Source organism: Danio rerio, chromosome 2 (genome assembly GCF_049306965.1).
Source record: "Danio rerio strain Tuebingen ecotype United States chromosome 2, GRCz12tu, whole genome shotgun sequence".
Taxonomy (NCBI): Eukaryota; Metazoa; Chordata; class Actinopteri; order Cypriniformes; family Danionidae; genus Danio; species Danio rerio.
This window is the reverse complement of record NC_133177.1, coordinates 5,520,271-5,532,500: the sequence shown is the minus strand read 5'-3', so window position 1 is coordinate 5,532,500 and position 12,230 is coordinate 5,520,271. Positions and strand designations below refer to the sequence as shown.

At 36.9% G+C, this 12,230-nt stretch overlaps 1 protein-coding gene across 4 annotated transcripts in view; it reads right to left on the bottom strand.

The window, feature by feature from the left end:
* pex5lb (peroxisomal biogenesis factor 5-like b) overlaps window positions 1–8,198 on the bottom strand; it is a 75,116-nt gene extending 66,918 nt beyond the window's left edge. For all 4 annotated transcript variants that reach the window (XR_012390328.1, XR_012390329.1, XM_009299152.4 and 1 more), the window contains exon 1: window positions 7,896–8,198. Coding sequence is in view for 2 of the 4 variants with exons in the window: in XM_009299152.4 (XP_009297427.1) it covers window positions 7,896–7,916 (21 nt within the window). In the remaining 2 variants the exon portion in view is untranslated. The remainder of the gene's footprint in view (window positions 1–7,895) is intronic.
* Between the last annotated feature and the right edge of the window lie 4,032 nt (window positions 8,199–12,230).

Below are 12,230 nucleotides of genomic sequence, written 5' to 3'. Positions count from 1 at the left end.
CTCTGGGCGTCTTCTTCAATTTGCGCTCGCATTGACAGTTTTGCGCTTGAGCTCCTCCAAATGCTGTTTATGGTAACTTCAGCAGCTCCGTGCACGTGAACAAAAGTGCCGATCGGATTGGTGGGGAAGGTTTTGACGCCGCGCATCAAAACAAAAAAACGAGCATGAGGCGTTTTTTTTAAAAATTATGCTTTTGTGCCTGGCGTTTTGAGCGTTGGTGTGCACAATCACATTATTTAGTCTTTATTTAGTCACGAGGCGTTAAACGTCGACGGAAAACGCGAGCAAAAAAACGTCTCGGTGTGCACGGGCCTTGAGGTTATTTTTAGCAAATAATATAAACATAACATTGCAGGGTACATTGAGAGGGTTACATTGTTTCCTTGTGTCCTAACAACACTCGACGTGATGAGATATGCAGGATAAGCAATTTGGCTGTTTGCACAAGGGAAAACACGAATAAAAATTAAATACAGCCATTCAAAGCCCTGTCTCTCTCTTTCAGGTAACTTTATTTTTACATTTAAGCTGAGCACAATTAATATATGTTTTTATAATATCATATTTTATCCTATACTGTCACAGTTCACTGTTCACAATGGAAGTGTGACTGTTACTATAGTTTCTCTCATGCCAGTCAGTCCCTTCAGGAATTTGCAAGTCCAATGGTTCTTGAGATTAAAAAACTAATAATAATTTTACAAGATTTTGTGTATTTTCACAACAAAACACAATAATTGAAGCAAATAATGCCATACATTTTGAGAAGCTACCATTCTTTTAAGGTAGTTTATGTATCAGCGATGAACTGTATTTTGGTGGCTACAATGCAAGTAATTGTACAGAAAATACATACACGAGCGGCTCAATGCCTTCAATACCCAAAAATGTATTGGATAGCATATTTTACTTGATTTCTACCTCTCTAAAATGCTTAATAATCACATCTCCTCCTCTCACAAATGGAACAAAAGCACTATTGCTAGCACAAAAATCTCAACATGGTTTGTTGAAGGTAAATTTCTGTGATAAAAGGCTAACAGCGCATCAAAGGGCTTCTCTCTGTGCTAGCAACCCTGTGCTAGGCTGAACTAATGTACCTTCACAAGGGAAAGCCTCGACTGTTGGAAAACATGGCTATCGCTGTATCAAAGGAGGGACAGAAACACATCTTAAAGGGATAGTTCAGCCTAAAATGTAACTTATTGGATTAGTGATGGCGACACGGTTATTCCTTACATAAGTGCAAACCAAAAGAGTAAAATGACTGAAATGTGACTAAAAATTAACCTAAAGCATTGATAATGCTCAAAATCTTATATATGCAGATTCAACACAAGAAGTGCCTTGAGAGGCAGAAATCAGTGGAAATCATGTGTAACATCCAAAAACCAGCACCATCTGAGTCTTTACACACAACGTGAAATTGAAAAAACATGTTTTAAAGGAGACCAATTATGCTCCTTTTAACAAGATGTAAAATAAATCTATGATGTCCCTAGAGTGTCCATGTGAAGTTTCAAAATACCCCACAATTAATGTTTAATAACTTGCCCCTTTTAGGCTTTGATGCCATTTTGGTGACTGTCGCTTTAAATTCAAATGAGATTGTGCTCATTTCAAAAAAGGGCGGAGCTACAAATGCCTGTGTGTCAGCATCATAGATATATACACTAGATATCGCATAGGGACCCTGAGCATGCGTCAATAGCGCCGCCACATTGGTACAGTGCTCCCAGGACAAATGTCATTCAACCGCACTAGTCAACACAGTGTTATCACGCGAAGATGCTAGACTTTAGAGCTGTGTACGGGTGTAGTAACGAGCAAACAAAGAAAACAAAGCACAAAGGCAGAACACTTCATAGGTAAGATTAAGTTTTTTACGTTTTTGTATGTTCTGAACTTTTGTGCTAATCAGGTAGCGTTATTGATGATGACAGTCACATTCACCATATGGCAAAGCAGCTCCAACTCGAACTAAATACTCAGCTTATGCTAGTTTTTATGAATAAAATCAGCAAATAATGCAAAAGAAATATGATAACGAGATGCTGGACTGCCAGAAACTTGTATTATTGTCGGCTAGTGAAGGAGTCGTTCATAACGGAGATTCATTCACAAACGAATCACTTCCTTCGTCAGTATGAGAAGTGAAAGCAGGAGAGGAGGTGTGTTTCAGGACACGGATTAGATCAAATTTAACAGGGAGGGTGGATAGTACATTTCCATACACACAAACACAAGCTTTTTGTCAGGAATGCCTGTGCAATCACTGATCCATCAATGTAGAAAAGTGATGTAAAATTATAATTTTCGTAATTAAAAAAAATGTGAATACTAACATCCAGGAAAACTCCCAATCATAGATATATGTGTATATGTGTATATCTCTGGCTTTGGATGGCCACAGTCCTCCACTGTACCTTGGTCCCGCATTCATTTCAATGGAGCGCTACCCTGTTCCAAAATGGCGACTCTATTGACGCATTCCTTCCAATAGAAAACAACAGGGTAGGCGACATCTAATGTATATCTGTGTGTCAGCATAGTGGCAAATTCAAATACAAGAGTAACGTCCTATGCTAATGAGGGAGTGATGATCACTAATGGGCGGGGCTTTCCCCCACTTATGACACGTACAAAGAGAGATGTCAATCAAAGTGTTTCTGCAGACTGTTTTTATTAAGTGTGATAATAAAAAATTGAATTAATACATTTTTTCTATTAGAGGCTGGTTATATTCACAGACTGTGCCAAACAACAACAAACCCCATATAAAAGTGATTTTTGCATAATAAGGGCCCTATTATACACCCGGCGCAGTGTGGCGCAAAACGCGGCGCAATAGTCTTTTGGTAGTTTCAGCTTGGCACAAGAGTCGTTTTGAGGCGTTGCGCTATGCTGTTTAAATAGCAAATGCATTAGCGCTCATATGTGCGCTCATAGGCGTTCTGGTCTAATAAGGAAGGCGTTCTGAGGTGGACCGCTGGCGCGTTGCTATTTTGAGAAACTATAATAGATTTTTCATTAGACCAAAACTAACCCGGTCTAAACTCCGGCGCAGAGTTGCGCCTCGCTTACGCACTGCTTAATACACACAAGAGAGCAGGCAAATATCTTTACATATGAAAAAATTTAAATATTAAGGATATATATATATAGGATATAATATGGATAGATATAGAATATAAATATAAAGGATTAAAATATTACAAAACATATTATTTTCTAGCCTACATAAATATAAAAAATCACTGCTTTTATGTCTTCTTCATCTCGGGAGGCTTTTTCAGTTCATTCATAACAATTTGCTTTTGTATAATGTTATTATTATTAGCAGTATTATTTATTATATCCATATTTATATTTGTTTTATTAAAAACAAGCTTAGATTTGCCCACCTGTCAGGTTTTAGACCATATGGGGCATGGCAGGTGTATTTGGAAATAACTCAGTATTTTGAGCACACTTCGTTATTATTCTTCATTTATTCGTTTGCTGGAAATTAGAACTGAATTTAGAAATAGTTTTGAAACAAATATTTGCGCTTAACAAACGAAATTAATTATTTATAGACTAATTGATGTCTGTGCGTAAAGGTTTCCCTATCCATGAGCGAAAGTGAAAGTAGATCCATTATCTCTCATTCTCACGCAGTAGATGCTCTGTTCAACAGTTTTCTGTTAAAAAAACTGTCAACTGTTAACTGTTTGCTTGTGAAATGCTCATTTTTTCCACTTAGACTTACTTTGCGTCCTGTAAATAGCGAATGCGCTCTTGGCGCGACGCAGCTGGCTCTTAAAGGGAATGGGAGATGAGACTCTAATTGGTTTATTCTCAAAACACACCTATAACTGATTAAGAAAATAAACTCAACCCATTTAGACCTTGCGCCTTGGCGCAAGGCAGATTTCCCGTCCTTAAATTAGCAAAAACGCGTCCTGACACGCCCTGAAAGCGTTCGCGGCTTGTGTTTTGCGCTCTGCGCATGGACCGTCAAAATAGAGCCCTAAGTCGCCTTTAAAACATAATTTTCAATCTCTTACTGTGCATCTTAAATGTCAGAAAATCATGATGCAGCAAACGACTGCAAACCTACCCCAGTACAATACAGTTGGTGTCCGTTCACGAGGCATGTGGCACTGAACTATGGTCTCAAACACAACTACTCTGATTTACTGCTTGGTGAGAGACAAGGCATATTTATCTCGAGGACTCGGAAGCAAACCACACTTGATGGCAGTTCCCTGAAGTGCAAGCACAGCATCATCAGTCATGTGAACAGCAGCAGGCAATATCTAAGTTCATCTGGCTCTATGAAGGTCAAATTCATTCCAAGTGTGAAACAGATGTTGAGGCTGCCGTCAGGTATTAATTAATAGATGAAGTGTATGGCTTCTTAAAGACAAAGCAAAAAGAAATATGCATTTAAAACAGCTTAAAGTTCCTCACAAGGTTGAGTTGACATGTTAAGACCCACTTCAGACATAAATGCCATACTTAGGCCTGAAGTAGAGCTGTGCAATATGACAATGAAAAGTGCATCGTTTCATATGCTCTATAGTTTATTTCGTGATGTTACAAAATACAGTGTGTATGGTAGTACTTTTTGGTCATTTATATATGGGCAGTGTTACACACCATTATACATGGCACTACACACCAGAGCTGCGTCCGAAACTGCGTACTACATTTAAATTTAAACGTACTACTCGGCCGTTAGAAAAGTACGTTCTATACAGTATGAACGTAAAAAAATATAGCTGCGTCCCAAATCACAAACTTATGCACTATTCTACGCCATTTTGTAGTATGAATAGTGTAAGTAGTGCGTTCACACAGAAAACTAAAAATATTAAGTGCACTTTAATTACCTGGATGATGCACTCATTCAGCCGCTAAAATTAAGTGTGTACTGATGGACACTTCACGCACTCAACGACCGCAGGTTTGCTTACTTAGCGGAAGGAGCAGAGCTATCGGACGCACATGTTGGATAACTTTATTTATTTTGGATGGTGAAAGCAAAATTCTCCTACGAGAGTGATTATAGCACCTCCCGATGGTGAATGCGGCAATACTTACGGCAGGTATTATTTGATAATTGGTCGTTTATTTTACTTATTTGGCAACCGTCAAACGTCATCAGGAAAACGGTTTGAATTTTTTGCTTAGTAAAAAAACATTAGTGTGCCATTTGGGACGCCACTACATACATATACTATCCTGTTGAGTGTGTAAGTGCATAAGTACATAGTGCATGAGTGCATAGTGTATAGTGTGCCATTTGGGACGCAGCTTATGAATGGAATTCGAACGCACTACATCCGCGATTTTGTCATGGTCACGTGACCTACCTCCGTCAGTTGCGTCGCCTCACTTCCATTCATGAATTCTCTCACGGGGCATTATGGGATAGCGCAACGTGCATGGGATGCGCACTTCAGAATCTCGCCGGAAGTAGTAAGTCATCCGGGTACTTCTCCCCTATTCTATGAATTCGGACATACTACTCGTCTTGCATACTGATTTTAGCGTACTATATAGTATAGAAGTATACGGTTTCAGACGCAGCCAAGGTCTCTCTTATACAAGAGATTTTAAATCTCAATGGGACTTCCTGGTTAAATAATGGTAATAAATAAATACAATTACAGGGATTCAGACAGATACATAATAGCCTATAAAACAGCATTGTGAGAAATTGCAATCTTGAAAGCACAATGCTTACATATTGTGTTATATTAAGGCATATATTTTATTTTTTATGTTGGACCTGTAATCGTTGCTTTTTGAAAAGTGCTTTATATTTATTTTATATTTCTATGTTTATTTATTCAAACATTCACCCTGAAATTGTGAATAAAGTGAGAAATATGATCACACAAGAATGGGTAAATTATTTTAAAGTATATAGGCCTACTTTAAAATGTAAAAAGAAATAGTGCTTTACATGTGTTCATATATATATATATATATATATATATATATATATATATATATATATATATTTGAGCAATTCCATGCAAATGTTAACCTTGCCATGAAAAAAATTAAGATTTCACCAAAATATGGAAACCGTGTTTGTTTTTTGTGTTTTCTTGTATTTTAAAGTACTTTAGAAACAGTCAAAAATTTCTCTGTCAGTGTTTTCAAACTATTCTATTTGATAGCCGTGATATATTTAAGTAATATCAGCACCCGTACAGCCTCTTTACCCTTTGTGTATTACTCCGCCCACATACAGCCAGCAGAAAGCAGACACTACAGATGTTAAGTTGAAAAGATGCTTGCTCAGTTGTTTAACTGTCAGCTTATGATTTGAATCCAACGTGAAAAAAAGTAGTTCCTCATACAAAAGCATTTTTGAGACGCTATATAGTTTTTTATATACACAATTATGCCGTCAAACTGTTGTATAAACGCAATATCACATGAGTAGCAGTGCGATATGGCTGTATATCGGCCCTGGTGGGGGCACTAAGGCACTCGGCCTGCGACCTTGTGCCAACGCAATCCTCCCACCACTGCCGATATACAGCCATATTGCACTGCTACTTGTGTGATATTGCTCATATATATATATATATATATATATATAATCGAAATCGAATCGCAATCATGATGTGAATCGTTGCGATTAGCTAATCGCAAGAGGTTGCAATATGAAATATTTATGTATTATTTTATTTCCCCTGCCCAGATCAAATGTGTGACTGCCGTCTGTGTGTGATAGTCCTACTATTCATCTGAGTGAGCACAACTGAGTGATGAGTGTCTCGCTAAAAACTCAACTGAAAGTATTGCCAGTGACACTCAATCTAGTAGCAAGCAACATTCAATCATTCATTTTCTTTTCGGTTTAGTCCCTTTATTAATCTGGGGTCTTCCAGCTGCAACCCATCACTGGAAAACACCCATACACTCGCATTCACACACATACACTATGGACAATTTAGCTTACCCAATTCATCAATAGCGCATGTCTTTGGACTGGTGCGGGAAACCGGAACACCCGAAACTCACGCCAACACGGGGAGAACATGCAAACTCCACACAGAAACGTCAACTGACCCAGCTAAGGCTGAAACCAGCGAACTTCTTGCTGTAAGGCGATCGTGCTGCCAACTGCGCCACTGTGACAACCCTATATATATTAATTGCTTATATATAGTAATAAATTTAACCATTAATCGAAGCAGAAACAGTACTATATCGTGATATATATCGTTATCAGAATATGAGATTACTTATATCGTGATTATTGTCATATCACCCAGCCCTGAATATTTAAATATTCATCATATATGATGTTTGCGTATTTTTTTGTCATTTTTTACAAACATTTCTATGCATTTGCATAATTAATCATTCAGAATATTGACGGATAGGGGTATAAAGCAGATAATTAAAAATGTAATACATATGTAGCCTAATTCATAACTACATAGAATGAAAGTATGCTTTACCATGTGAAACTTATTTTACAGTAACATAACACATGAAAACTTTCCCTTTTTTTGAGGAAAATTTAAAATCAAGATGTTTTTATTCAGTGCAAATGACACAAACACAATCAGAACACAGTGTACAGACAGTAAAGACGTTAAAATGGGACAAAATAACGCCTTGAAATATTCCCTTTCTCAGACTCGGAGTTTACGCCTCCTCAGGCTGCTCAAGCTTATGTCGTGAATTTATTTATTTATTTATTTATTTTTGCCCAAGCTAAAATCCAGCTTAAAGAGTGACACTATAATATGGGACAATAACAATATAAACTCCTCAATTTGTGCATTTAGTTTACACATGCGCACGTGCCGGCAGACGGGATGCTTCACGCGCCGTTGGCCAATAATAATGAGGGGTTGAAAAACAGCACACGAGCTTACCTGTGAATGTCCCTGGTACATATTCACTCCAAGTGTTAAAAACACCCGCAAATTGTCAACGAGGAGGAGACAGAGGAGCGGAGCTTTCCCTGAGTCTGTGGTCCTGATGTGTTTTCATGCTCCAGCCGCGTCCACGTGAGGATTCCTCTTACAGGACCTTTCGCGAGATCGAGCATCCGAGTTCCTGACGCTCATATTACGCCGCGAGCTTCGAGGTAGACGGTTCAGTGTGCGATATGACTAAAGCGGTGTGATCTAATGGGTTTTCCCCTCTGGTTATTTCACTCCTCAGTGGAAATGTTCGAGTCCCAGCCCACTTTGAGCGCGGAAACGCCTCATTCAGCCGATGCCGCCTCCCATGAATAACATCAACACTGAAGATGCTGCTGCTGCTGCTGTGGGAGGGCGTCGGTACTCTACTGTAGGCTACACTGTTATTAATGTACTTTACACTGCTTAGTGATAATCAATTAGTGGGATATCACTTCAAAGTTATTACAGGTAGGCTATTTTAAGTAAAAACATTTTATTTGCGTTACTGATGACAACATGGCTTGGATTTTTTTTAAAATAAGAATATTGAAAATAGGAATATTTTCAGTCAGAACATTTATTTTTAGACCTTAAAGGAACACTGCATTTTTTTCTGTCTCATTTAAAACTACCCATAGTGTAGCAGTTGAGTTAGGGTTAATTCATTCAGCTGAATTTGGGTCTAGCTGGAGCATTTCGCTGAGTTTAGCTTCAATCAATGAATCATATTAGACCAGTGGTTTTCATCAAGAACCACATCAGAAAAAATGTGTCTCTCCAAGTACCACCACAAAGAGCAGTACTGAAATACAATTGCGTAGTAAGCCCAGTAAAGCAGCTAAAGCTCTGAATAACACCTGCAAATGTTGCCTGGACCTCAGAAATATAGGCTATATAATAATATAATAAATATTAGTATATGCCATATTCATATATGAATCATTTTTGATACATTTTGAAATACATGTAGAATGTACATATGACATAATTGATTCCTCCGCGTACCACTAGAAGGAAGCCCGCGTACCACTAGTGGTACAGGTACCACAGTTTGAGAACCACTGTATTAGACCATTAGCATCTCGTTCAAAAACTCTCAGTTCTCCTACTTAGGCGTGATAATTAAATTAAATTAATTAATTAACTTTGCTAATTAACTTAAGTTAATTAACTTAATTAACTTTTTAATTAACTTTGCTGCCAAATTGATATTTACGCAGGACTTGAAAATAGTCCCTATAGCTTGATAAGGTAACGACGTTGCATAATATCAATTCTACCAGTGATCTGTGTAATTCACCCTTTATTAATCTGGGGTCGCAAGAGTGAAATGAACTCCCAACTTATCCAGCATATGTTTTACGCAGCGCATACCCTTCCTGCTGCAACCCATCACCGGGAAACGTCCATACACACTCATTCACACACATAAATCACGGTCAGTTTTAGCCTATACCACATGTCTTTCAGCTGATATATATTATCAGTTGAAGCATTTATTTGAAAAAAATAAAAAAAATTTGGAATAAGTTTATTATATAAGTTTTATATATATATAGTTCTATATAAGTTCTGAAGATTTGGTATGTGTAGTTTATTAAGTAAAACACAAAAACACTTTTTACTCAAATAAAATAACTTTTATTTATTTATTTATTCTTTTAGCGTATTTATAATTAGAATTATAGTAATTATTTGTAGTATTTTTATTTATTTTTTGTTTATTATTAGTATTAATAATATTAATTATACTTATTATTTTTATTATTATATTATCACATTGATTGTTTTTTTAAGTATTACACATGAACTGCATGTTGGTTCTACATATATATATATATATATATATATATATATATATATATATATATATATATACCACAAAAATAACCCCAATAAAGGGTATTTACAGTCATTAAAGCAAAATAATAATAAAAGTATTGTTCTTTATCATGCTTATGTGCTAACTATTATATAATCATAATATAAATGTAAACTTCAACACACAGTACGTCGTAATTATTGTAATTTCAAGCAGCAATCAAAAAACAATAATACTGTTGTAATAAAACACAATGCATTCATTCATTTTCCTTCGGCTTAGTCCCTTTCATCAGGGGTCGCCACAGCAAAATGAACCTCCAACTATTCCAGAATGTTTTACACAGCAGATGCCCTTCCATTACTGGGAAACACCCATACAGTCTCACATTCACACACAAACACTACGGCCAGTTAGCTTATTCAATTTACAAAACAGTATTGCCAGTGACTCTCAATCTAGTAGCAAGCAACATTCATTCATTCATTTTCTTTTCGGTTTAGTCCCTTTATTAATCTGGGGTTTTCCAGCTGCAACCTATCACTGAAAAACACCCATATACTCTCATTCACACACATGGACAGTTTAGCTTACCAAATTCACCTATAGTGCATGTCTTTGGACTGTGGGGGGAAAACTGGAGCAAACCCCGAGGAAACCCACGCCAACACGTGGAGAACATGCAAACTCCACATAGAAATGCCAACTGGCCCATCCGGGACTTGAAACAGTGAAACTCTTGCTGTGAGGTGACCACTGAGCCACCGTGCTGCAGAAATACACCTAAATCAGAGGCAAGTGTTTAGGTTTATGGTTATTGAGGATTTCTTCAGACTGACCTCATTCTCCAGTCGGGGAGAGGAAATATTTGAAGACATGTCAGCTGATTAATTTGAAGCTAACATACTGGGTAGCTGCTAGTGAATAGGCCATTGTGTGTCTCGCTTCTGATTAGGCGTAAACTGCTACACCGAGCAAGACACAATCAATCATAATGAACGCCTCCAGTGAGACATGATGAACAAAGAAGGCACTGCTGTACCAATAGGTCCAATCGATTTGAAGGATCTTGTGAAAAATCAAAGAAGAATAAATGGAAGGCAGTTAAAATGCAAATTGATCTTGGTACTTTATTGGATTCGACAGTTATGTGCTGATTAAGATGTTTCTGCACTGTTTTAGGCGGCACAGTGGCTTAGTGGTTAGTAGTGATGGGAAGTTCGGATAATTTTACTGACTCGGATCTTTGAGTCTCGTTCATCGATATGAACGAATCTTTGTTCGAGTCATTTCGTTCATTTGGTTCAAATTGCCAAAATATTATTAAGATGTTACGAATTGCTTCTAAACACATCTACAACTAGCCCAAAAGGTTGATCACATGCAGTGGCGCAAAAAGGGGGTATGCAGTATTTGCAGCGCATAGGGGCGCCACACATGGGGGGGGCGCCATTGTGCCAAAACTATTTTTGAAATTATCCATATTAAAAGTTTCAAATAATGTTTATATTTTTTGTTAAAAAAATGTATTTAGCATTTTATACGCGTATAATATTGTATTTTATTAAATTAAAAAATCATTTCACCCCTCCCCCCATTTTTATACCACATGTTATTATGAATTTATTATGTATCATATTGATTCATCAGGCCTTTTGGTAACTTCTTAGCTCAAAACTATTTTAATTTTAGCTACAAACAAAGTTATAACATTTCAATTAAATAGAACATTTCACACTGTTTGTTTCTGTTTTTTTTTACACTAAACATTTGACAGTCTTTTTTATTTCACTTTTAGCAGTTTCAGTCAATTGTTCTTGCAAAGACAGACCTTCTGCCTCAGTCTGAATGTGAGAAGTAATTGCAATGTTCTTTTGCCCTTTAGGACTCCCATGTCTATCATTTTGTTTTGACAAATGTACTACAAAAAGTCCAAAAGCAAGGCTAGTCAAGGTGCTATAATCATTTAGTAAGTGAAAATTAAATTAAGAAGAAATTTGGGGTGGTATGAGATGCATTTCTTTGTGACTTAATATGCTTAATGTAATTATACCTTTTACTATATTTCAAACTATTTCAGTTGTGTTCAGAACTGCGAAACTGTTTTTTTTTTTAAGCATATTGATATCTTTATGAAAAAATATCTTTAATTTATTGATGGAAATATTTTCCACATTTTATCACTTGCCTGTTATAAAATATAGTTGGATTGAAGGGGGGCGCGCAAAAGTTGAAGCCGCATACCCATCAGTAAATGTGCAGTTGCGCCCCTGATCACATGACAAATAAGTCATAAATAGAATACTATAAGAAGTGAAATAATTCAGTGTTTACCTGCTCTTTTGTCTATGAAGGTATTGTTGTCTCTTTGCTCAGCTCACCTCTTCATGTCTTCAAATGTCAGTGGTTCGTTCATGTTACACTGACAGTCACATAATCTTAACCAATGTGCTCAGACTGAGTCGATAGGAGCCATGATA